We start from the raw sequence: 27,224 nt of genomic DNA on the forward strand, positions 1-27,224 counted from the left end.
CTCTGGTAGCTATGGGGCTTGTCCTCCCCAGCATCTCCCAGTGATCCATGTCAGGCAATATGAGAGAGTCCTGTAGGAAACCAGCTGATGCAGACAGCGGATCAGCCCTTCACTTAGCATACAGCAGGAGAGCCCGGCTGGCTGAGCGTGCCACTCGCTGCCTGTGGCTTCCCAGCAGTGGGTATACTGTTTCCCTTCGCGACGCCGTCCCTCTCAGCTCTAATCAAGTGTGTGACGGTATTACCCTTTAGCACTTGTAGCCCACCAGGGATTATCACCACGAGCTTCTGCGCTGATGTTTCTGAAGCACGTAGAGGCAAGTTGCCGGGATGTCAGAGCGCTGTACAGAGAGCGTAAGTCACCGCGGTGGAAAACAGGCACTTCTTGTCTTTCCTATTAAACGCACGGATGAGAGAGAATGAATAACAAAGCTTGCTTGTCGTGTTTTCCTAAGCAAGGCATATAAAGCTAATTATTTGTAGAATGAAATATGTGAGCTTAACCTTTGTATCTCTCAGGATTTTTTAATCAGCCAGGGTTTAAAAAAATTTCAGCTGCTGGACCAATCGAGTTTGTAAGAGTAGTATGCTCATTTAGTGCCGTTCCAAATGAAGATTTTCTCCACTCCAAGTTAATAAATGGGAACAAAGTTGGGGCAACATCATGGTTATAGAAGGTATGATACTTCAGGAAGGGGTGTGTGTGTGTGTGTGATTTTAGGATGTTTTATTTTCACCCAAGGAAAAACAGAGTCTATTCTAACCTGCTGTGAACACAGAGGGCTGTTTTAACTGTTTGGCGTTGTTCCTGTTGTTTGTAACTAAATAGCACTAGCAGAAGAAATCTTTTGATACCTTACTGATTGCTTCTAAAAGCTTCTCTTCTATGACTGCGGAAGCCAACACGAGAAGTTTACAGAGAATTTTAGGTCCAGCGGTGAAAGGCTCAGACTTTTTAAAGAAGGGAAGAAAAAAAGTACACTGTCCTCTCCATCAAAATGAAAATTGGGCCAAAGATGCACAGATGTGCAAAGTTCCATTTCACAGTAATTGTCACATAATATTACATCGTTTCTGTACAAGCTTCAGTTTTTGGAGGGCATTTCCTTGTCCACTTCACATCATATGCTGCCAAAGGTCCATGGAGCCTTCCTAGCTTTTGGATGTGTGCAGACAGTTCTGACTAGCAGAAACTGTTTGAAAGGAGCCAGAAAACCTATTCACAGACTCCTCCTGAATACATATTGAACAAATCTTTGCCAAGCACTAACCTAAACAGAGCCAGCCTGTAATAAAGCCCAAGAACTTATTAATTCACAGAGTGCAGAAGCAGGTGCTATGAGTCTGCTACTTCTGCAGTCTTGGTTTGTGCTTCTCTTGTGATAGTTTTTCCTACTCTCATTTAACAGTGAGGGTAAAACTTACCTTTCCGATACAGAGTGATGAAGTGAGCTGTAATTAGCAAGGGAACTCAAGAACTGAGGATATTAAATTCACACTCTCGAGCCACAAAACACTGCCTACCTTTCTACAGTTATTACAGAAGCCAGCAAAGGTGAATAGGGACATCTGCCTTATTAAGATCCAGTGGCCTACATTTTCGCCTGGGGGAAGTGCTGATGCGGTAACCTGAACCCCATCCCGTTAATTTCCTAGCTCTCTGCCGGTGCAGCCTTTTCAATATAACATCTTGGTCGTGCACATCGCTCAGCTCACTGCTTGCATTCATGCAGCAATGCACCTCAGAGCAGTGGTGGCACAGCGAGACATGCACAAACCCTTCTCCATTAGGAGAAGTTTCCATTTTTCCTGCCCAGATGAAATTCCACTCGCAGGTGTGGGATGTTTATTTGTGAGAGAGGGCTAGAGACTGGTAATGTATACTGTATAAAAGGTCAGGCAAAAAAGTCTCATATAAGAAGCAAGCAGGATGAGGGAGGATTTAGATACAGGATGAAAATTGTAAAACTGGCTTTAATATTGTTATTATGCTTCCATGGGAGGGAGAGAATATGTTAACAATTTTATATTAGAGGCAAACACAATACAAAAGTAAGCCTCTGAGAGATCACCAGGTCTCTCCTCTCCACTTAGACTGTATTTTTGTTATAACTAGTAGCTGAACTTCCTTCACTTAAAGAAAATCAGTACACAACAGCATCTCAGTTCCTGGGTCCTATACATAATTATATGATTGAAATAGCAATTGTCATCAATAAGGCTGCATTCGTCTATTACAACAATTGTCTCTTAGATCATTGTTTGGAATAAACCTGTGACCTGGATGTAACTTCTCCCATATGGCAACGCAGAGCAATTGGGACCGTCTGTGAAAAACACACTGAAGTTTTGTTCCCCTGAGGGTTACACCATCACTTTGCTTACGCGCTACTTCCTACTCGTTAATTTTACCAGCCAACTTCAACGAGACTTGAGAGAGCAGAAACTTCTGAAATATTAGGTTCCTAAGCATTTTATGAAAATAAGCAGCTAGAGAGAGAAGATTTTCCTTATGAATGCTTCCAGTGTAAGAAAGGCAGCAGGAGAACTGCATTTACTAAACAGCACCGAGACACCACAGGGATGCTCCACAGGAAAGAAGTGGTTTGGGGCCCTTCTTACTAAAATACAAGTACTCGCGGCTCACCCTTACACTTACAAGGCCAAGTGTCCTCTGTAATGTGAGGGCTGGGACCTTCCTGTGGGACAGGCAGTCCTGAGAGGTGCAGACATCCAACTTCACAGGAGGCCACCTAGAGCCGTACAGGACATTCGAAGGGAGACGAGTGCTGAACACAGGTGCCAACTCGTATGCCAGTTATTCAAAAAACCCTCAGCTTCCTAAGAAACAAAAGTACCACAGGTTACCACTTACAAAAAAACCCCAAAACCCAAACAGCCCACTAAATTTTCTTGGACTTAGCCTTTTTAGTTGCCCCAAAAGAGTTAAGCCAAGCCTTTGGGCAGAGACAGAGAAAAAAACACTTTTCTGTTTCAGATTCCTCTGGGAAGAACAAAACCCAAAAGTTATCCAGCATAAAAGGACCTGAGAACCAATACCATATGCACATGAGCTTTCAGTCCAGCTACAAAGCAGCTTGGCTGTGCTCAGTTAAAGCAGCCACAGCTGGAAGACTGAGGAACTTCAAATCTTCTACTTTAATTGGAGCCCTTATAAGGAGAAGTAAGTAAACAGCATAATTTTTCACTTGGTCTACACCCTCCCTCCTCTAGCCCTCCTTCCCCCAAATGTAAAAAGACTAAATCTCATCCTGGTTCTCCCCACTCTCTTCTGCATTGAAATTCCCAGTGAGGCAGAGCTGGGGTCTCACTCCACTCCATTTTAGCAACCAAACAGGTGGGGAACCTCTCTTTACCTGCTTGCAACCTTGACTCTAAACCTCTGAATGTTGTAAGGTCTGCAACAAAGTTAATAACACCTGAACTTCATTTCTGGTGCCTCCCATGTTGCATCTAATCTTCCTGCAATATTAGCTGTTGAAGTTCTTGTGGGTTAAAAACACCTGCTACAAAACTTGAGGATTTCTGTTTGTTATCAAATTTTCAAGATAGGCCTAAATTCTGTAGAACCAGAACATTTGTTCATCAGCACATTTACTCATGCTCTTGCTTAAAATCAATGTATTTGATATGCACTGTATGTGGTTAACGTTATTTACAAAGATAAAGCTAATGGAAATATTTAACTGGCTATCGTTACATACCTGGATAAAGGGTGCAAGAGGAGAAAAACTTGAACCAGTTAGATCCTGCACAGAAGACTTTAATTCCTTTCACTGTTAATCTCAGAAGAAAGTAACGGGAAATAAAACCATACCCACTATTTTTGTTCATCCCTCAGAATATAACACATCACGAGCTTGAGGTCCCTACCCCTCCTTTTTCAGGCAATAGGTGCTGTCATAAATCCCTGTGCTTGACTGATGAGGTAAAGACAGCTTTTCAACCTTCATTCCATATTGCTTGACTTTTACAGCTTTAAAAATTATGTCAATATTGCCTTTGCAGTATAATATTTTTGTAGTTCTCCTTGGGTCTATTCTAAGTTTGCTTAAAGATAAAAGAGACGATAATTAATTTGTGTGAAAGAAAAGGCAGATCCTTAAATCCTTTCCTGTTGGAAAGCAAACTGAAGTGTGTGCTTAGTGGTGGTAGTAGTTAAGGGGTTTCTCATATTCCTCCTTTTCCCAAGAGGAAGAAGGTGATTTGTAAAAGCCCTTATTATATAGGAGGATCCACTTACAGTGTTTGGGGACGTGAATTCAATCCCATGATGAGTTTTAGCATTCTTGTAAAGATTCCCTTATTAGCACTATTTATCAGCACCATGCTGCTAGAATAAGAACTGTCTCAAAGCCTCGGTGTGCAAGACTCGACAACCAAGAAAGTATTGCTATTAGTCACACAAAACCCCTGCCATTTTTCAGGATGGTAAACCCCTATGTTTCATGTTCATACGAGTTAATACATCCTGTTGATCTTGAAGTCTGTCCTTCACATTTATCTCTACTCAGTTTAAGCCATAGCAGTAGCGGTACTTTTGTCTCTGTTGGTTTTCAAGATGTTTCAAATTCAGCATGTCATATGAGGAAAAGACCCTTAGAGGGAGGCAAAAAGAGATGTGCGAGTCATGGGGAGAAACTACAAAAAGGAACCAGGGGAGAGGGAGAACATCTTTGCAAGCCAAATTTGTTTCACACATCTTGAGCTCTTGCCCTCCATCCCCTGTGTCGCGGCACATCTCCCTTCCCTACTTCTGCTTCAGGAACGTCATCGTCTTTCCCTGTGGCAAGGGCTCTGTATGTCCTGCCACATTCCCTTTTCACTCCCATACAGTAGCTTTTATTATTCCTTATCCCAGCACTGTTTGCTTCGTATTCGAGTTCTACAGTCCTCACCTACAAGGAGTTTTATTTTCTTTTCATCGCTTCTTCTCAATACAAGGAGTTGTGTGCCTCTGTGTTCATCCACAACTCCTTCAGTTGAATCTCCAGATAATTGAAAAGAGGGGAAAAAAGCTAGCTTGAATTTAAGGAAAACAAGAATAGAATTTGCTGTGTGTACTGGAGATTTTATGGAGTATTTCTTGCTTAAATATACAGTGAGAGGCACTGTGAATATTTCTGCTTAATCTTGTGGTACAGGCTATTATGGAAAGGATGTAGCTCCTACAGTACTTAGCTGTTTTGGAAAAAGTTGGCCCCTGTCTTCTGGGATACTTCCACACACAAAGGTCTTTTTGTGTTGTTTTTTTTTTCTTCTTTTTTTTTTTTTTTCTCAGCATGAAGCAGAGAAGCCAAGTAAACTACTGAACCCTCCACAGTGGGGCTGTGAGTCAGCTCCAGGGAGAATCTAATCAACAAGCTGTCATCTTGCCTGAGCTTTAGGAGGATTGGGGAGGTTTCAATACTTTATCTCCTCTCAGGGAAAGTGCCTATCACCTGGTTTCTGATGCCAAGTACGTCACAGGGAGATGGGATACTAAGTTCTCACTCTCAGCTAAACCACATTCCTTTTTGAAGTTGAGCCCAGCAACTGGGAACGCCTCTTCCCTACACATAAGATCTGTGCACTTTAGAGTCTCGGAGCCCTTGCATGTATAGAATTCTCAGAAAAGTACAAGACACGTAGGAGCTCAAGCAACAGAAATGTAAAAAGATAAAGGCTCCTAAATCTCTTTCGGTGCTTTGGAAAATGTTAAGTGCTGTCCCTACTGATCACAGCAAGAGGAAGAAAGAAGAAAGATGGACTGTGAGCCATGCCTGGGCCATTTCAAGATTTTACAGCTGAAAGACAAGATCCTTGAAGCCAGTTGTTTAACTGGACCAGGAGTCCAGAGGGAGTGCAGAGCACTGGTGTGAAGTGCTTTCTTTGGCATGTCCGACTCAGGAGACAAGTCTCATGAACTAGTTACAGGTTCTGAGTGCCTTTTTGTGGTTAGCTCCAGCTTGAGAACGTATTGCTTGCAATAGTCTAACTTGAAGGTGGTGAAAGCACAGGTTGCTCAGCCAAGTTCCACATCCAAATGTGAGGGGCATAATTTCCTGGCTAGTTTCAGATGAAATTAGGTGTTCCTGTTGTTATTTTGGTTTCCTGAAACAGAAAGAGCAATGGGAACCTTAGGTCCACATCCATCTTAGCTGCAGGAGGGGCAATCCTTCCAACAGAGATGAAACCACAGCTCCTGCAGACCTGTTTGTTTCTCCCTTTTTGCTACAACCAATTACTTTCTCACAGTTATTCTCCAGAAGACACTTCTTTGATTTTTGACTTTCTTCAGACTGCAGACAACTAGGAAAAGTGTTGCCAGGGCATGGGAAAGAGGGGGGACTAAGGCTGCTGCTGGTGGCTCATAACTCATGGGGTCTTGTTCTCCTGGCTCATGGTTTGACACAACCAACAAACAGGAGCAGGATGATGAGACTCTAAAGAATTTCACAGCTTAAAGGTCTGAGAGAAAATCAAGAAGCATAGGAACTACTTTGCCTGAGTCTATTTATTGTGAGACCTCTGAGATTTCGTAGATGGTCAGCCCCTGGTGTCAGATTGCCCCATTCTGGAAAAGGCACCTGTTTCTCTGGGCTGGGTCCCTCCCACCAGCTGCCTTTCTTCTAGTGCCAGCATAGACCTCTTGCTTGCTGCTGAGGTCCTGCCAGCTCCTATAGGCTGCGTGTCACAAATCCTTGATAACGCAGCACATTTCAGCAGCTTTTCAAATTGTTGACTGCAGATTGTTGTTGGCAGTTTTTCACTGAAACAAAACTTACATAGTTTTTAACACTTATGGAAACAGTCATCACTCAGACGGTTGAGAGTCACTGGAAGGCAGTACTGATGGATTTGAAATCTGGCCTATTTCTGGAATTTCAGAGTGCTTTGTGAGGCCTTTCACTCAGAATGTACTAAATATGGAACATCTTATCATCAACACACTGATATCCTACAGCTGAGCTCTTCTGGTGGAGATTCAAATGATTATCACTCTCTGGGTTCAGAAGACCTCCCATGTTGAAAAGACAGGTAATGTAGAGTAAATACAAATGAGTAGGGTGATTACAATGTCTCTGTGTTGCGTGTATTCAAAGAGAATGCAACTTGAAAGTGTTAGTTCTAGTACTATTAACTCGGTTATTTTCAGTTCTGAACTCTTGCTGGAAAGATGCGTATTGGATGTGTCCTGAGAGTAGTTTTGTTTTCCTTTTTTTTTTTTTTTTAATGTCTGTAAAATTTGCAAATGCTGTATGCACCCTTATTTACTTTGCAATTATCCTGCAAGAGCAGTGCTTGCTCTCTTGGCCACATTTTTCAATTACTGTAATTCTCTTTTGGTAGGCTTCCCAGAGAGCGAAAGACGCAGCCGCACAGTCTCAAAACGCAATGGGCAGCCCCTGTCACGGCACAAAGCCTTGCTTTCCTCGTATTGGCTCACTTAGCTGATATTTGAGTGATATTTAGAGTGGAGCCTGTCCTGCTGACTTGCAGCTAGGGTGTGACTAAGGAGATTCGGGCTTAAACTCATGCCCTCAGAAGGGATCTCAGCTCTGTCTGGAGAAGTTTCCTCCGCAGGAAACGGGAAATGTGGGACTCTGTTCCAAGCACTCCTCCCAATCTGCTGTGTCACCAAATGTCCCCGTGCCCCCATTTCTCCTTTTGTATGACATGGGTCGTGCTATCCGTCTTCTTCTGTAAATCTCTTTGGGATCGAGGATCGGCTGTAGGCGTGTAGCAAGGAATTATTGTGTTGGCTGAGGTGAACACAGAAAGACTCTCCTACAGCAAATGGGCCTCAGTTCTCCTCGGGCTGAGGGAGGAGGTATATCCCCCCGTGTTCAAACGCTGTGTTCCCAGCTTGACTTACACAGCCTTTCCTTTCCACCGCAGGGCGGGGAGCCCGCCAGACACATTAGCTAGCATCTATTTCGTATGCTGTATTCCGCACGGTGGCTATCCAAACCTATTTCTGCTCACCTGACAATATCATTTTTAAAACTAATAAGATTGAAGATTTTTATGTTCCCAAATAAACAATGGTAAAAGCTTTTACTGACCTATTGCCACTTGCCCGAGGACCTGGAAGCCGGCTACAAATTGCCTGTCACTCAGTGAGCCATTATAGATTCTGCTTGCACCCTCCTGCGGGCGAGAGCCCTCCCGTGCTGCTGACAGCGACGGAGGGATTTGCAACCGGCTCCCTCTAGCCGGGGGTCCCAGCAAGGAGGCAAAACTGAGTCTCATCCAACCCCAGGTTTGCCGAGCTGTTTGCTCCTGGAGAGTCGATGGTAATTTTTCTAATCGGCTCAGAGAGGGAAAGAAAGAAATGCCCAAGCGTGGTGGCCTCTGCTTGAGTACCCAGAAAGTGCCCAATGCCCCCGACTGCCGTCGATTTCAGCAGGCACTCAACAACTTACGAGTGACGGTGCCTGCAACGCCATGAGACATGCTGACATTTTGGTCTCTTCATCCTTAAGTGCATATTCATTTTGTTTAGCTGGTTAAAAAAAATGGTGCCATTTTGTTGATCTACTCTGATTTGCGCTGGCAGCAAGTATAACACTTTCTCTGTGTGAGTCTCTTTGGGTTTGTGTCCCGAAGGCAGCCAGGGGAAAGGAGAAGTTTGTTTTACTCTCTCACAGGTGTGCCTCTCTCTGCAGTTCCTCTCTGAGAAGGAGCTCCATGGTAATGAAAACCCACTCGAGAAACATCCTTCTTGAATTTTTGCTTTTAGCGTATTTTTAGTCCATTTTTTTCCCAAAAAGCGATTTCAGCATCTGGTACTCCCAGGACCAGAGCAAATTGCTCTACAGCTGAAATAGAGCGGTATAATAACAGAGGTTTGAAGTTCAGATTGCTTTCATGGTGTGCCCAGAAGCAAGCCTTGCAACTGTAATTATCGTCAGATAATTTTTCATTTTATTGATTTAACTTTTTTCCCATATCACTGATTGTCAATAAGGACTTTTTTTTTTTTTTCCCCTGGACCGTTGGGTGTAAGGCAAAATAACTTGCAGTCTAGTAAAACAGTAATAATTGAATGGTGATATACACAGATGTGGCTGGTGAGGTTTGAGGGTTATTTTCTCAGTGGAAGTTACACAATTCCAGAAGTCTGAATTTGTAATTTACTTTTTTGTTTCAGGAATTGCACTATTCAGCCTAAGAATACGTAGTTTTTACAAACAGAATCTAATAGAAATAACATATGTCTTTTTTAAAACAATGTTTGGTAATAAACCCAGACCTCCAGTATTTTAAAGATATATGTGAAGCCTTGGTGCCAGCTACTCAAAAATCATTTAGAGACCAGCAACACAGGATCAGATTCTGCTGCTGTTCCTCAGCATGAGTCGTTTTTTGCTTCGACTCAAGCCTTTTGAGGCTAATTTGCAATCAGATAAAACTCAGTGTGAGAAAGAGCAGCAGAGCCGGACCCTGAGTCACCTGGCACTTAGCAAAAATTGAAAAATACCAGAGGCACCTGAAATTTGCACTGAAGACTGGTGGTCACCAGCAAATAATTATTATTATAGTGGTAACAGTGAGTCTTGGCTTCACTGTCCTTTTACTACTTTGAGTAAACAGTTACTTGCCAGATTATTATTATCTTGGCACTTGATGCAAAAAACCCTGTAGTTTTCCATGTTTCTTAAAGCTGAGTATACATTTATTGAATGAAAGCATTTATTAAACATATGGGGACAGATTCTCAACAGGCACTAAATAACTTACCTCTGTTTGCCAAGAACTCTTGCTTGTTATGTTTTATTATGCTGAGAACTGCAGGTTGCATAGATGGAAAACGGTGGAAAATGGAAATAGGTGGAAATGCAGCTTCACTATGAAAAGCTGAACCATTTTACATCTCCTAATATCATGTAGATCTGAACTCTGTGGTTTTGGATTGATAGGGAATGACTATCCTATTATAGGAAGAAAGGGGCATACAATGAAAGTAAAGTAGGATATAGCAGGTTCAAAACATTAAGAAAAAATAAAGGAGGTTTTACCCTCTGCCACAGGACACTGGATATTAAACACTTTCATGGGCTCAAAAAGTAATTGGACAAAATAATGAAAGAAAAAGTCATTAAGGTGAAACTCGGTGTCAAGAAATCTGTGATCGTCAGCTTGCAGGGACAGTATTCTGGGAAAACAATGCTATATGCTTTCCCTATTTTTACTCTCTTTCCTAAACCTCAGCTATTGGCACTGTTGGGACAGACTACAGAAGTGGATGGATCTTTGATCTAAATCAATACAATTTTTGCATTCCTATGTAAAACACATTTTTTGAGCCAAAGAATGAGAAGGACCAGCACAAAGAGACTGTTGTACATTGAGATACACACTTAAGCTATAAACTGGATCTAAACCATAAACTAAATCTCCCAAATTAGATGTCTTCAGACACAGGATTTGGTGTGATCCCATCACCAGACGTATTGATGGCACACAGAATTACTAAGTGTAGGGATATCCCATCTTCAGAATTTCGGCTGATTAAAATTAGATGGGGTGTTTGCAGTATCTGTTAAAACTTTGTCCATTCCACAGATAGTCTCTTTTGATCTTCAGAAGAATGGGGCAAAGCCTGAAGCCCTCCTCAGCTTTCCTTACACTGGCTCGACTCCTACCGCAACAAGTAGGACTTTTGCCCACATAAAAGCATTGGGACTTTTTCCAGCAATGGTAAATATCAGTAGACAGACCATCCTCCTGGCTGAATATAGGGTGCTATTAAGGGTCAAAACTAAGATATTGTGATGAAAAAGTCCTAACTGTGTGACAGGGGTTCAGAGGTGTGAGTTAACACGCACTGCTGGTTGCTGGCATAACTTCCTCAGCTCAGGCAGACGTCACCAAACAAAAGGAATTAAAATCTTACAGAATTAAAATCTTGGCCCAGGACTCATTCAGTTGAATGGTAACTTCACTGGGTGCTGAATTCGGGACTGACGGTTTTCTACCTTTGTTAATTTGTCCCATTTGTGTAGTGAAAGAAACCCAGGTAGGTAAGTCAGAAAACATCTAGGGACAGATTCAGATGTTAGTCACAGCAAGGTCACACAGATGTCACCAAGAGGGCCTGTAGTCTTTTATTACCTCCTTTCTCTTTTGGTATAATGACTTTTTTAAATCATTCACCAGCCACACAGCCCACCGCACTGAACTGCTTTATCTATCAGCATCCAGATGAACTACTGCTACTGGGCAATCCTGGAGGATGATTATTCCACAGCATATATTAAGCCCCAGGAAAAGGACGGTAACTTTGTGTGTGTGGAAACAGACTTATATCCATATCCTTAATAAGGCTTTAAAGCTGTTGTGGAGAGCCAGAGAGTTCTTATGGAGAATCTGATATGTAACATAAAGAAAACTTGACCCTTTTACCGTACCTTGCATCCTGGGGCTGAGCAGCTGCTGGGATCTTCACAGGATGCATGATATTCCAGTGATACATGGTAGGATGGAGGACAAATAAAACAGAAAGGGTAGGGATTAGATAGTTTACGTCCAAAAAGCATTAACTTGGTAACTCCTGGGAACTATTTATCGATTCCTTCTATGCACTGCACATTCCCATTAAGTGATTTCATTTCCTTATTACTCTTAATCACATCACTTCGTTTAGAAATCTTTTGCTCTCTGAAACCTGGGGGTACACAGATAAATTAACTTTCTCATGTGGCTATACTTTTTATTACATGTGAAAAGTTGATACAGTAAAAGTAACTCCTTGGAGCCAGCAGGTCTGGAGCTTTCATTGTTATGAACTGCTGCATCAAGGAAGAACCGGCGGGTTAATTGCTGTGTTAGCCTCAGTCAGACTAACATGTGGCTTTTTGCATCTCTGTAATGGGCACTGATAAAGTCTTCGGAAGATGTGTCTGCCTCTGAAAAGTATATTGCCACCTTGGAAATAGTAGTAAGAGGCCAGTAATAATACTACTAGTAAGACAGCGATGCTGTAAAGGTCAAATCCTTAAGTCATTGTAATAGCTGACATTGCAAATAACCTCTACCACAGAAAAACATGCTCTGCGCTGGGGTTACACTACTCGCAAATAACGTCTTCATTTTGCGGGGCAGGGAGAGGCTGGAGAAAGACACCCAGCAACCCGCTGCTTTGGTTTATTTTTCACTTTAAAAATGAAAGAAGAAGTGGAAGGTCTTAAAATCTTTTAGCTTGTCAAAAAGGAAAAAAAGCACTCCTTGCTCTAGCTGACTCTCGAATGTCATCCCAGGGACATGCAGTGCTTTTACTGCCCTTGCGTTAAGGAGCTGCCAACGGCCCTGGCTTCTCACTAGCCAGCCTGATGGCACCTGGAGCACAGGAGGTTCCTCTTCCTTCTCTGGGAGAGGGTGGAGAGTCACCTCTGCTGCCTCCTGAAGCTCAGCCGGCTGTGGGAGGGTGGGGAGGCCACTGCTGCTCCCAGGGACAGGAGGATCCCATCCACCGTGCGTTCCCCTCGCAGACCTTCCAGCTGCTCAACGCAGGGCTGGCCGTGGGCTGCGGCTCTCCCAGAGCGGCTGCTGGCACCGCTCACCTCTCAGCCGGGGAAAAAAAATCTGCAGCTACACTGGAACAAGAAAGAAATAAAAACAGAGATAGAGAACATCGGGTCTATTTCCATTGGCTCCGGCTGCTGGGCACGGTGTATCAGCAGCCTCTCGTTCCCGAAAGGTCCCTCCTTTGCAGATATTTACAGAGGCGTTTGCAGCAGTCAATCGGACAGCACGTAAAAGAATGAAAAATAAACCTACAAAATGGTATTTCCCATTCTTTGGAACACAGTAAAAGGGTCTCCTGTTCCTTTCAGCACCTAAACTAGATACGTTCGTCAGCGGAGGAAAAGAGGCTGGCAGATAGTTTAGGCAGACACATATTCAAAGGAAACAAACCTGCGTCACCCAGTACTTTCCAAATTAAATAAACCCATCATTGTACATATTTCTGAAAACCAGTCTACCAGCAGTGTGAATCATTTTCTCCTGTATAATGCTGAGCCCTTTGGAAGACCTTTGCTTCCACAAGGTTTTGTGCTCTTTATAGCACAAATGATTTGCCCTTGTTTAAAAAGATATTGGTTTTCCACTGCAACTCTCAGTCACATTCATATAGGTGACTTCCTGCAGTTAATACTCTAAGTGTAGAGCCATGTGTCACTTAAGGTTAGTAATAAAACCGTTCACCGCAGACAAGTGTAGGGTGTCTGGTCCCTTCTCGCTGTAAAGGGAAGAGGATGACGTACTATCTGAGAAACTGGTGCCCACTGACACCGTGCTGTGCTGCCATTCATCCCGGCTGGATTGAGGGATGTTGTCCTTCGCTTTCAGATTTCCCGTTTGGCTGATGAGGGGTAAAAAGCCACCTCATGGTGGAGAGCCAGCATTAGCCTTCAGCCACCATTTAATCCTGTTTAAGGGGGTTTAAATATTGTATGGGTCTGCTAAGCCCCCTCACAAGGGGAGAATTTTCACCTAAAAAGACCAGCTAATAAAAGAGCTCCCACCATCTGCTCACCCCCAGAAAACCAGTCAGCAGTGGGCACAGAAACAAATCCTTAACTTGAGATGCAAAACAGTCTGGATACAAACTGAGAACGACCTGCATTTTGTTTTAAATGAACACAGTTTCCTTTACTTATTATGCTACTTTATGATTCCATATAGACAGAAAGGCTTAATTTCCCACTCGCGTTCAGGGAATATGCACACTAGCAGCCATTAGAAGTAATTTGTCACCTGTTTAAATCCCACATGCGTTGGATAGGAAAATTAAATTCAATTTCCTTTCAAGTTTCAATATCTCTAAAGATATTCCCCGATCCAGGAAAACACTTAAGCAAGTGCTTTACCTTAGGCATGTGAGTGGTTCTAGTGATGTCAAGTGCTTTCCTGGACCGGGCTGTGATCCATAGCAGATGTACACCTGCACCTTAGAACGAACACCCAGCAAACACAGAAAAGTTAAGGCACCAGGGTACTAGAAACACACTTGATTATTGTTGAGGTCCTGTGATTTTGCTCCTGTCTGCGAGATTTTCAGCTGAAAAAAAAAAACCCAACAAAAATAGCAAAATTAGCTACAGAAAGGCAATGTTTCAAAAGCACATAGTTCCCTCAGTCTCTTGGGGAAAATTTTACACAATCCTCGTTTCAAAATAATGTTACGGTTGCAAAATTGAGCAATCATAAAAGTCAGGAAATTTAAAAAGTTAGTACGTGTCTTTCAATGTTAGCTCAGCAATAGCAAATATATGTAGTGGGAGAAGTTTATACTTGCAATTTCTGTGTTAAATATAAACTTTAAAGTATTCTTGTTGACCATTAATAAGTAACATAAACTATATTGGGTATTTAATGTCTGTAAGAGGCATCTTAATCATAAGAATTTCCTGGCTTTGGAATTCAGAGGGCTTTGTTTTGAAATATAAAAAGTCACTGTTGTGTTGCTGAATTATTTTGGCTCTTTTCTCACTTATGGGTGAAAGTCATCACTGGGAAAGAAAGGGCATTTCACCTGTGCTATAACACAATTCTCACATCAGAATAGTTTTGTGATGTTTAAGAAAGGCTATGATTTATATAGTTAGGGAACTGACTTAATTTTTTGGTTTTTTTCAAGAAGTAAGAACTTCTGTGGTAAAGAGACCGCAGTGCTTTCCCCTTGCTGGCAAGAGAACTAAACCTCGCGTAACAAATGTGCTCTACCTGAATTAATAATATGGAGCTGTTCCACAAAATGTTTAAAATACAGAATGATATTTCCAGGCCAGATGTATGACTTTCTCAAATCTATATGTCGTGGTTTAACTTACCGTGAAAACCTAAATACAGTGCGATGGTAGTGTTTAGATAAGACAGATGTAGAGTGCAGTGCAAGCTTGGTATTGCAGAAATGCTGATCCTTATAAATGAGCTGTATTGCGCTCTGGGATTTTCCTGGCCAAGTCTTTCAAAACCCAGGCTAGATTAAATCATCACAGCTGGGGAGAAAATATCAAGAGTTAAATAACTACTTTATGGAAGTTGTAAGAGTGTGAAAGTTTTAAGAAGTTAAATAATTACAGCACTCTCTGAGAGCTACAGGAAAGACGAACGAGTTTGTGGCCGACGGTCCTACTTATTCTGATGTCGTCCTGAAAGACAAATGACACAGGGAGAATTTCACACACAACCAAAGACATAGCTATCAAAGCAAATATGGGTGAAAGTGTGGCGGTGAGGAGTCCCACACATGCTCAGCTCAAAGGAAAGATGGCACTTTGAACTCAGAGCTTCCACCAATTTTTACATTAGATTTAGTGCCACGGGTATTGTGCACTAAGTCACGAGCATCTTGAGCTCTCTGTTACTCAGCTGTCAACTTGTTTGCTAATGGAACTAAGTCTGCCTGGGATTAATATATCTCCCATTAAAGTATGCGATGTGAGAACCTAAAGCTTTACGTAAAATCTCCACGAGTGTGTCGCAAGTCCAAAGGCAAACACCTTTGGAGAAGAAGATCTTTGTAGTGGTGTTGGTTCTGATGTATCATCCCCTTATGGGATGAACTCCGGAGGAACTATTCTCCATTTACACCAACTCAAGCGAGTTCAAACCTGTTCTCAGATATGTCTTCAGTGCACCCAAATGTTGTGTAAGCAAGGATGAGAATGTTTGGTGGTTTATCTGGGGCTGCTGAATGTCTTTCCAGAAGTGCACTCACAGCAGCACCAGCCACAACCCTGGGGTCTGCCAAACCTGGGCAAGAGGCACCACAGAATCACAGAATCATAGATCGGTTAGAATTGGAAGGGACCTCAAAGACCATCTTGTTCCAACCCCCTGCCATGGACAGGAACACCTCCCACTAGACCAGGCTGCTCAAAGCCCCATCCAGCCTGGCCTTGAACACTTCCAGGGATGCGGCATCCACAGCTTCTCCGGGCAGCCTGTTCCAGTGCCTCACCACGCTCACAGGAAAGAATTTCTTCCTAATGTCTCATCTAAATCTACCCTCTTTCAGCTTAAAAGCGTTACCCCTCATCCTATCGCTACACTCCCTGACAAAGGGTCCCCCCCCCATCTTTCCTGTAGACCCCCTTTAGGTACTGGAAGGCCACTATAAGGTCTCCCTGGAGCCTTCTCCTCTCCAGGTTGAACAACCCCAACTCTCTCAGCCTGTCTTCATAGAAGAGATGCTCCAGCCCCATGATCATCTTCATGGCTCTCCTCTGGACTGGCTCCAACAGGTTCATGTCCTTCTTATGTTGGGGTCTCAGGAGAGTGGAGTAGAGGGGGAGAATCACCTTCCTTGACCTGCTGGCCACGCTTCTTTTGATGCAGTCGGCTTTCTGGGCTGTGAGCGCACATTGCTGGCTCATGTTCAGCCTTTCATCAACCAACACCCCCAAGTCCTTCTCCTCAGGGCTAGTCTCAATCCATTCTCTGCCCAGCTTTGTGCTTGGGATTGCTCCAACTGGTGCAGGACCATGTGAATACCCTAGGCAGCAGAGGTGCCACCAGTCCCTTGTGCTGGACATCTATTCAGGCTAGGTGCAGTTTGTGCAACATACACATATAGCGCATATAGGATGCACTGCTCAGAGATTGCCCATGCTTCTGTCTGGGAATCCTCCTGGCAGAAACATGTGAACCAAAAAAGGCCAACAAACAAAATAAATAATATGAGCAGACTGCGAATGCCCATGCAGCTGTGGGTGATTGGGTTGAAAGCTTACCGGGCCAAGAGGAGGACAGAAGGGAGACGCAAAGGGCACCCTGAGTCCATGTGCATGAAAATCACAGGGAGACGTCCCACTGACTCCGGGCAGCTTAGCTCAGATACAGCAAATGGCCTTCCCCTTCCCCCCCTCCCTCCACTTTGTGGCTGCTGAGTGAAGCATGGCAGCCCAGATCTTATTTCAGGTTTTTGCGATGGTGCATATTTTCTCCCTTAGATCTTTCAATGAGAGAGCACCGGCCTCTCTGTGTGGGACTGCTAATGCCCCCGGGACTGAGCCCGAAGGCGGGGGTTCAGGAGGGGAGGGCTGGCTCCGCTGCCAGCCATCACCTCCGGAAAGCCATCGTCAATCCTGGGAATGAGAGGAAGATGCAGACACCTAGCAGGTTATGCTGCCGCCAACCTGGTAAATTTGATTTCAGCCTTTAACAAAGTAATGGTTCAACTGTTTGGAAGGAGTTTCTGAAACCACCTGCGTCACAGAATAATGCTGACCAGAAGGAATAAACATGAAGATTTTGCAATGGGAGGATGGGTACCAGTCTGAGTAGCACGATCCCTTCCTGAGCTCAGTCTACGTAATGGCTGAAGGGAGGAAGACAGCATAAAGTGCAATACATCACAGAGCCTTGCAACAAAGATGAAATTAAATTGGGCTGAAAACTATTTCAAGCACTATTAAGTAATGTAAATAGCACAAATGGAGGGGGTAGAAGGGGAAGAGGGAGAGAGCCCAGGTGAGACACGGATAATAAAAAAAGTATGATAACTCTCAATAGGTATTTGCAGGGCATGCACATTAACGAGGTAATTTGTTTAGGCTGATTCAAGGAAATATGGCTGGGAGAAAGAGTAGGAGAATTTAGTTTGGCTCTCAGAGTGTATTTCTGAACTGTGAAGTGTAGCAGACTGTAGAGCAGTCCGCCACAGGAAATGTTAGAAAATGCAAGACTTGAGTCGTTTCAAAACTGACTGGGCAAAATCACCCAAGAGCAATCTGGAGGGAAACGCTCATGCAACTCGCAGACTGTGCAAGCACAATGGTCTCCGGTCATAAATTATAATAACTCAGATACGATAGGTAGCCAGCAAGTTGTATGTATGTGAACGGGAGGGACAGAGCTCAAAACCTCTGCCTCCCAAGCTCCCAGAAGCCAAATACTGTGTCGGTGTAAATTGGTGTAGCTTCGTTCCCTTCACTGAGTGATGGTGCATGGATTTATGCTAGCTGACAGCCTGGCCCAAGAGCTTCTGACCTTCAGTCTAAAATAACTCCATCATCTCACAGTATTCTCAGGTAATAAATACTCTGATTTAGCTGTTAGACTTTCGTAATCTGACTGGGCAGCGATTAATTTACCAGCTCACACTTGCAGACAGGAATCCTCCAGGGCACAGAGCCCCCCGTAAGTTCTGCGTCATTCCGGCTGCAAGCCTTTCTGCAGATGTGGTGGCCTTTTAATCTGAGGGCCCGATAAAAGGCCAGCCTACGCACAGACTTCCCCTGGTTCCAGCAGATCGTGTTCCAAAAATGGATATGGTTGTTTCCAGCACGAGGCTACGGGGAAGCTTTCTGGTGTTGATTTGGCTACTTTTACTGTGGAAAAAAAGGGTCCACAAACACACTGGTACACAAACAATTAGAGTTTTGGTTCTCGCATCTCCTTATTTTGCACAAATTTGTTTGCATACCAAGTCCACGCATAAATACTGAAAGAAACTGAAATCTTGCCTTTTCCCTGTACAACAAAAAGCTTACAATAAAATGCTATACTAAGTTTAGAGCAACGTCTTTGTGGTCTCGCTGTGAAACATCAGTGTTTCAAACACTGATGGACTTACCCTCGGTTGGAATTATTTCTATTTTGCATGTGGAGAAGAAAAGCCAAAATGATCAGAAATGTCACCCAATGTTTAGTGTTTGGCAAGTGGAACCACGTACCTGATTTTCATAGGACTGAGTATTTCATAGCACATTGCCTTGTCCCGTCTACCGCTGAATTTCTTGATTGTTATGCTTGTCATGTTTGGTACCCCCTGAAAATGAAATCTGGCACCTGTGATTTGCCCGACATTGCTCGGGAGCTTTGGGAATAACATGGATAAAACACCCCTGACGGCAGGATAGAGCCCTTGCTCAGCTCACTTCCCTGAACGAAGGATGGGCTCTAAAGGAAAAAGGGCTCTATTATCATGTACGTATACAGTACTTCATAATGTTTGTGTGTTTGTATCCAAATTAAGATTACCCAGACAGGTACTAATAACTCCAGCAGAGTTTCTTCCAAAGCCACAGTCAACATGCAAGAAAAGAGCCCATTATTTCTAGCATGTTAAGCTGACTCATCTAGCAGCGTCCCACAGGCAAACAAACACCTTCTAGATTCCGTAAACCAATTTCAGGGAAAGGATTCATTTCTGAAAAGAAATGAAGGTTTATAGTGTACATTTGCTACAATGCTCTTTTAAGACATTAATACTATAAATAAAGGGCATAATTAAGTAGCCATATTGCATGTAGAGTACACTTTATAAATGTACCATTCATCATATCCTCCTCTATGTTATATTATACAGTGGAGCCCCTACCACATCGTGGATGTTTATTATCCTTCAAAACTAATAACCTTGGCTACATTCAGTAAAAAATGGGATCACGTGAGCTGCAAGTGGTCCAAGCACAAGAGCTTTTGTTCACGTGCCAGCCAAATAGTTATATGCGTATATCCCTCTGTCTGAACACATCAATCATTTCAATATTATCACAGTTTAGCTTTCAGATAATTTTGTCCTTTCATTCTTTTTTCCATACCACAGATTTTATGGGTGGACACTGAGACCCAGTGATAGATGTGACAATTGATTTTAAGTTTCTCAGTTCTTAGAGCTTAAAACTGACTACCATTGAGTAGAGCTGAGCATTCAAAGGTTTCTCAAGCTAAGCATCCAAGACACAAGCTGCTCAAAATCATAAGACTCTTTTGAAAGGCCTAGTCCAGATGAGCGGTTTTGGAAATATCTACATTGAACTTATGCATGTATACCACTTCTGGTTAGCATCCCTTCGCCCCTTAATCCTGTTGCTTATTCACACCATGCAAACTGCTTCATGTTGCAGTCCTTGTCCCTGAGGCCTGGGATCAGGCACTGCCTGGAATACCTTGGTGAGGAGACCCGCTCCTTCCAGCTTCCCCTATCGACCCCAAAAAGCAAGTAGCAGCCCTTGATGGTGATTCATCCCAGTGATGATATAAACCTCTCTCTGAAGGTACCTACCTGAGCCACTGGTTATCTGGAGGACTGAGGTGACAAGAGTCCAAAATGTAGGGAGTAAAATTATGAGCTATCAAAATGTGGACCTGATCCTTTTTTCTTCGTGGGCTTTCTAGTTTTTCCAGGTCTATTGACTTTTACGTAATTTCAGGATGAAGATGAATCTTTTGATTTGCACATCTAGAAAAACTTCAAATAACAGGCCCCCAAAAGTTAAATACTTCCATGATAGGAAAAAATGTGGGGTCCCCTCAAGACCCCAAAGCAAGATAATTTCAAAGCAAGATAACTTTAATGTAGAGAGAACGTATGGGTGGATTCAGGCAGGAACAGGTCATGAAATGAATGGCAGTACCGCTGGCGGCTGAGAGCACCCATAGCCAAGACAGACACCCAAAAAGCTGGGCAGGCAGATGGTGAGAAGGATCCTGTCCATGCAGAAGGAAACACCAAGGTGGTACAAGGCCAGTTACAACCCAATAGTGCCGCGTGGGGAAAGTCCTGGGGGCTCCGTGGGTCTGAGGAGGGGTTAAAGGCTCCTCCTGCGCATCTGGCGGAGCAGCAGCTGTGCTGCGGTGATGGATGTCAGCGTTTGCTGCGAGGACCTTGTTTCACAGAGAGGGGGTGGGAGTAGGTGTAGGATCAGGATTGGTTACAATGTGCCTTTCAAAATTTTTATTGATTTCCTAATCTCTTCTTTAAAAAAAATAAAGGAGGGAGGCAGGGAAGAAGAAGAATAATTTTGCTGTGAGCCTGGGCAACCCACCCACACCCACATACATGGAGGCATCCCTTCTTACCAAGTGCAAAGTGCCAGCCAATTTTTTTTTTTTCTCTAAAAACGTTTCAGCAGGAGTTGGCAATGAAAGGGCCCGGGGAGGGGAAACGGCCCAACTCACGGCGTCGGAGCGGGTAACCTCACTCGTCCAGCAAACGTGTTACCTGAGCATGCCTTAAAGCTCTGATCCAGCTGGCACTTAAACACAAACCCAACCTTAATGGGTTTTGGCAGAGTTGGGTTGATGGTTGGACTAGACGATCTGAAAGGTCCCGTCCAACCTAGGCGATTCCATGATTCTATGATTCAGGCTGTGTGAGATTAAGCAAGCCTGTAAAATGAGTGTGTAAAGGGCCTGGCTCAGCTGACGTCCACAACAGGGAGTACTTCAGGCCTGACTCTCCACTGGTCTGCAGCTGGTAAAGGATATCTGCAAAGGACATCACCACACCGCTCCGCTCTGCACTCCCCATGCAGAGGCTGAAACAGCCAGATTTTTGCCATTTTTGAGAGAACTGGTGCAGAATCTGAGGGGCTGAAGCAAAAACATTGGTTGGCGAGGGTGCACAGAGAAATACGAAATTACTGAATTAAAATTCAATGGCAGAACCATCTGCAGCCCCAGGGATGGGAGGCACCACAGCCATAGTCTGCGTGAGAAGAAACAATTCGCAGGTCTGGAGAAAGGGCCTGGAAAAAGCAGAAACAAAAGGGTAAGACCGATACGGGTAGGGAAATAGTAAAATGAGAAACAATGAAAGAGACAGCAGTAAAACATGCATCTGTCATTTAATCCGGGGTAAATACCCAGATTAGTGACATCAGTTTCTGCTGTTTATTTGGAGCTTACTTTGGAGCCATGTCTCCCAAGCCTAACACAGCTGTGATACAGCCCAGTGGAAAGCACAACCAACGATTTTTCCCAGCTATGGCCATTCCTGTACAACACAGGCATTAGTCAAAACTAAAGTTTGTATGGAAACATTGTCTTTCCAACCCTTGCGCTCATAAAAATAAAGCTGGCATGAGCTGGCAGAGCAAGGAAATTCAAAAGTGTCACATTTTCTCTTCACAAATTTTCACATGATTTTACATTCACTCGGTGCTTAGATGGGCCTTGAAGGTCATGAAGGCTAAGCTTGCACGCTGTCCTGCTCTGTTCTTGGTCCACTTATGGGGCCTTGGCATTGGGATCCATCGCCTCATGTATGCCAGCAAAGTAACAGCACTCATCATCCAGATGTGCTGCAGGGGTTCACTTCAGCCGGCTCCAAGTTTCTTGCTAGTACAGGCCAAACTGCACCAAGAGGGTGAAGGCAAAATGATGTATCTGAGATGACTGGCTTGGACAAGACCCCATGAGGTTGCTGGTGTTGCTGCTGGAAGGGGTGCAAACAGGCACCACCGCAGCTAAAAGGGACTTTCCCTGAAAAAAGCATCTTGCATCTCATGTGCTCCGCAGCAGCTGAGGTGTGGGTGTCTGGCTGAGCAAGCCAAAGGCAGGGACAAGTCATTTCAGCAGCGTGCTTGGTTTGAGAAAGCCGTCTCTGCCTTCTCTGGCAGCTGTGCACTGGGCAGTAGCGCTACTAGCTCCCCTTAGAAGTAAGCAGCCATTTTACCAACATTCATCATTTTTCACCCCAGACAGCTGCCGTCTTCGCTGGTCTGCAAAGGCTGGCTCTGCTTTCCTCTCTTTCTGAAAAAATACTGACACAATCCATGCAGAAAAAAATGGCTTTTTTTCCATTCTTGTATTTAACTAGGTCAGCCCAAGAGAAACATCCAGCCATCCACTCACCCGATCCCGCTGCAGTGGTCGTGTTCCTCGCCTAACCCGCTAGGAACAAAGCTGTAAGGTGAGACATTTTAACAAGGCCGCTGATGTTCTTGGAGATACATGTGTTACGTTACCGCTGGCTTTGCCACTTGCAAGCAGAGCGGGGAAGGCTGGTCCACAGCAGTCAGAAGCGTCACCGAGCACCAGAGGCAGCTGGCATCCACTGAGAACGGCGCATGGAAAACATGACGCCAAGCAAGCGGGGCTAATTAACACTGGTTTCTTAGATTAGAACGCTCTTAATGGCTAATGTTTAAAAATAACACCTTAATGATATCTAAAAATAGGTGCTACCAAGCCCTGGAGTATTCTGACCTCCATTAAATTGTGAGTCCATTTCCCGTGACTGGTGGTGTAAATCACATTTACCTTTTATATCCTGTTCTCCCCGGGATTAGCTGCAAAGCCTGACGCCTGACCTTGAAAGCCTGTTTGCAAACATACACGAGTAACCTATAGCACTCTTCTGAGTGGTGTGCAATATACGGGTATAATGTACGTAAGGAGTAATTGGATAGAGTATAATCTCTGGTTCCACTTACCTGCATGGGGAAAAATACCAAGGGAGTGGGGGAATACCGGGCAAGGTAGAGACCAGGGATGCGAAAGGTGGTGCTGGCTTTAGGGCTTGGGGGACCCGAGCTCCATTTCCAGTTTGGTCGCAGATTTCCTGTGTGACTTGTGTAGGTCCCTCGTCCTCCTGCTGTGTCCCAAAGCCGTGTCTTGATCTGCCTGATCCTGGAGGGGTACAACCAGGATAATTTCTCTAAAGTGTGTGGCATGCTTAGATGCAACAATGATATCCCTCACAGGAAATAAACAGTAATGTAAAAAGGGAAATCACTGCTCAATTTGCCTTATGCTAAATATATGAGCCAAACCCAAAGAATCTGGAAGGCAAACACCCTGAGGGCTTTTAGAGCTCTTACCCAGCCTGTGGTGGGAATAGAAGTCAAATGTTCAGTACTGCTGGAGATAACTATTTGCTTATTTTTGCTGTGCTTGGCCCTAACCTGTGTCCTGTCGTATCGCAATACTTTGTGATAGCTGGTACAAAGAGAGAAACCTGCAGCTTGATCTTCCCAGGCAGAAAGGAGAGAGATCCCATGGCACCTACCTCGAACCATGATTTCTGATATAAAACCCTCTGCGCCTGCCTAACAATTTGCAAATTAGGCAAATTACTTCAACAATGACATCAACCCAGTTATTTTCATTTAAGCATTATGTACAGAGTATCTGAAAAGCCAGAAAGCCCTAACATTAGGAAAATGCCTTCCTTCAACTAGCCACACTAAAGCAAAGCCAGTCTTTGGTTTTTCTCTTCCCTTCCCGTCAGAGGGGTGGGTACTTCTCCTCAGATCCTGTCCAACATCGCATTCCCCCCCATCCTATGTCTGTGCACAGCAGACACGCTCCAAACAAAAGAAAAGGAACATGTGTAAGTACAAGACTTTCGGCCTGTGCTGTTGGCCTCCCTAGCCCACAGAATCCCTGTGCTTTACGCTTTTTTCCATTCTTTTGGCACAACGCCTAAGGCAAAATCTGGTTGTTTTGGGCAGAGACGCCCCATCTTGCTGTTACGCAGAGATCGGTGCATGCCGCGACGTGGTCTGGAGACCAATATCGGCACCGATGCACACCCCAAGCACTCCTGCCTCATTAGTGAGATAAGGGGAATGTAAACCAGCTTTCACTTCTCTCCCTCTGTGTTATTCTGTTGTTCTAATGGTCTTCATTAGTTTGGCCAGATGGTTTTCCTTCCTTTGCCTGCTAAGGCACAGTCCTGCAAACACTTATGCTTTCTTCCATGAACATGCGCTCAGCACATGCATGGGTCTTTGCAGAACTGGAGCCTGAATTTGTTTCTGTTTCTGAATTCCAAGTTGGATTTTGATGCAACAGTTATTTTATATATTAAAATATCGGGTTTCTGCCCACACACAAAATGCATGATATATAACAGACCTCGCAAGGCAGCCATTGGAAAAGACCACTTAATCTGCGATTTATACAGAAGGAAGAGTTACTACTCCTTGTTTTTCAGCTAGAATTTATACGCAACCAAACTGTGAAGGTGTAGCTCCTCAGAAGCTCCATGATGTACATCTGGTTTCACATGCTGTCATTTCGCCCGCAACCTTAAAATCATAAGCTGAAACTCCACAGAGGCTAACGAAAATTATTCCCTTTTGAGTTGCTTTATTAAAACTCAACCTCTAGAAATACTGGCAAGTCAGGAAAGCGACTTTAATCCAATACTTGTTATCCTCTTCCACAGGTTTTAAATCACTCTCTTCGGTCCATACTTTGAGCAAATACACCCTTATTGTTTTCCTAGTCCTGCTATGACCTTCTGGGAATGTTTTCATCGTGTAAAGCAACCTGCAGTTCCCTACTTTATAAATCTCCTTCGTTCCAAGTGTTAACACTAGCTAATTCTCTGCTTTAGAAAGGAAATCATGTTTGTTTTTTTGAATAGTCTGCTGGGAAGAGGAATATTTGCATTTAAAATATTTTTTTCCATTTCATAAATTGTCTTGAGTTTTCTTCCCAGTGGGCAACAGAAGACTGTTTATACAAGTGAAGAGGGAAGCTTACTTTCCCATTACTTCCACAAAAGTACGATTAACAGCGATAACTATGCTAATTATTGCACTAACTGCACTTGGAATGCACCTTACTGGCTGGAGAGGTAATGCATTTGGGTAATAATTAACTCCTTTTTTCCTCAATTACCTTTTATTAGGAGAGCAGAAGGTGTCAAAGTAAAACAGCTGCATATCTTCCAAGAAAAGCCCGTGTTTTCTGAAGGAATTCAAGCGGAGGTGCTTTATTAAGAGAACTAGTCAGGACAAACATTAACATGGCAAGCTCGGCTGTTCAGTTACTTGGCTTCTCTCTAAGCCTGCTCGGCCTAATTGGGACATTAATTGCTACTATTCTGCCACACTGGTGGCGGACGGCACATGTGGGCACCAATATTATAACAGCTGTAGCCTACATGAAAGGGCTTTGGATGGAGTGTGTCTGGCACAGCACCGGCATCTACCAGTGCCAAATCCACCGCTCCCAGCTGGCGCTGCCCCGTGACCTCCAAGCCGCCCGTGCCATGATGGTAATTTCCTGCGTCCTTTCCGCGCTGGCGTGCGTGATCGCTGTCATCGGTATGAAGTGCACCCAGTGTGCCAAGGGGACTTCTGCCAAAGCCTCCATCGCCGTCTCCGGGGGCATAGTTTTCATCCTGGCCGGTCTCGTTTGCCTGGTACCTGTTTCTTGGACCACTAACGACGTGGTTACCGATTTCTACAACCCCATACTTCCCAGCGGGATGAAGTACGAGATAGGTCAAGCTCTTTACCTTGGCTTCGTCTCTGCATCTTTGACGATCCTCGGCGGCGCTCTGCTGTGCACGTCAAGCCAGTGTGGTGGGAATGAGACACCTTACCAGACGCAGCCCGACAGCGTAAGAAGGACTGCTCCCTCCTATAGACCACCAACTGCCTACAAGGGAAACCATGCTTCTTCCCTGACATCTGCTTCCCATAGCGGCTACAGATTAAATGACTATGTGTGAGTTCCCTAAGATTTGCCTGCGGGACACAGCTGCTTTATAATTTCTGTGCATGGCATAAAACAAAGCTAAGATGACTTTTAATTTATAAGGGTTACGATACAAAGTTTACCATTGTTCGTTTCTTCCTTTCCTTTCTTTCCGGAGAAAGAAAGAATGCGAACACAAAACTGCTTGCTGCAAAACCTGGAAAATAAATACAAAGGAGGCTGCGATATTCCAGAGACAGCACATACCTGCCTACTTTCAATTAGATTTTTGCAGGCAGGCGGTTCAAGGGCAGTTTTGCTAAAAGTAATGGCTTGGTTTGTAGTTTCTGCCCTGCGACAAGCACTAAAGCCGAACTGGCCACAACTTGTGGCTTGAACAGTGTTCCAACAAAAAACGTCGTTTTGCCTGAAACAGAGAGCTTCATGGTGAGACACAGTGATATTCAGCAGCGATTGCCTGCTGAGTTTCTCGTTTCCATAATGCATGAATGTTTCGTTATGACAAGGTTTTGCTTTGACTTCACTTTTTGTTTGCCTTTTTTTTTTATAGTCCCTTGAAATATGAATTTCAATAGCATTATGACAGATGTATTTGACAGTATGTTATAACCAAGATTTTAAATTATACTACAATGTTTTGACTTTAGAAAAATAAAATTTTAGCACATTTTTGAAACAAGACGGTGCATCATAATGGAAACAAACCATGTCAGTGGATCAGAATTGTGTTTTTAGAAATGTCAGTAATAGGACAAAACTAGCCATTTGGTGTTAAACTTCTATTAAAAAAAAAAAAAAGTATCAGAATTTGTCACACAATGGGCATTTAACTCTTTAGCAGATATAGCATTCTGTACAATCTATGCATTATATAGATCAGAAAAAAATTTCTAGAATCCTATGCCCAGGTAGCATTTAATGAAATGTATTCATTTCTTAGGCTCAGGTCTGCTGGTTTTTTGCCTGGGGTCCTGACTGAAGGTGCTTTATGGTTAGCTAGAATATTTCCGTCTACTCCAGAGG

General features: G+C 43.8%; 1 protein-coding gene across 3 annotated transcripts; it reads left to right on the plus strand.

Moving 5' to 3' along the window:
* Nucleotides 1–26,953, plus strand: CLDN14 (claudin 14). 3 transcript variants are annotated; one of them, XM_054189015.1, is made up of 5 exons: nt 1–353; nt 2,998–3,183; nt 16,967–17,155; nt 22,564–22,656; nt 25,387–26,953. In XM_054189015.1, exon 5 carries the CDS (start codon nt 25,504–25,506, stop codon nt 26,212–26,214), a length of 711 nt encoding a protein of 236 aa, XP_054044990.1. In that variant the 5' UTR covers nt 1–353; nt 2,998–3,183; nt 16,967–17,155; nt 22,564–22,656; nt 25,387–25,503; the 3' UTR covers nt 26,215–26,953. The 3 variants fall into 3 exon arrangements, with proteins under 3 accessions (XP_054044990.1, XP_054044989.1, XP_054044991.1); XM_054189014.1 differs by lacking the exon at nt 16,967–17,155; XM_054189016.1 differs by lacking the exons at nt 16,967–17,155; nt 22,564–22,656.
* Nucleotides 26,954–27,224: the final 271 nt, after the last annotated feature.

The sequence above is a fragment of the Rissa tridactyla genome, chromosome 1 (assembly GCF_028500815.1).
Source record: "Rissa tridactyla isolate bRisTri1 chromosome 1, bRisTri1.patW.cur.20221130, whole genome shotgun sequence".
NCBI classification, from domain to species: Eukaryota; Metazoa; Chordata; class Aves; order Charadriiformes; family Laridae; genus Rissa; species Rissa tridactyla.

What these genes read in the sequence shown, in the direction of transcription:
- CLDN14 (XM_054189015.1), top strand. Translation starts at nt 25,504, where the DNA reads ATGGCAAGCTCGGCTGTTCAGTTACTTGGCTTCTCTCTAAGCCTGCTC.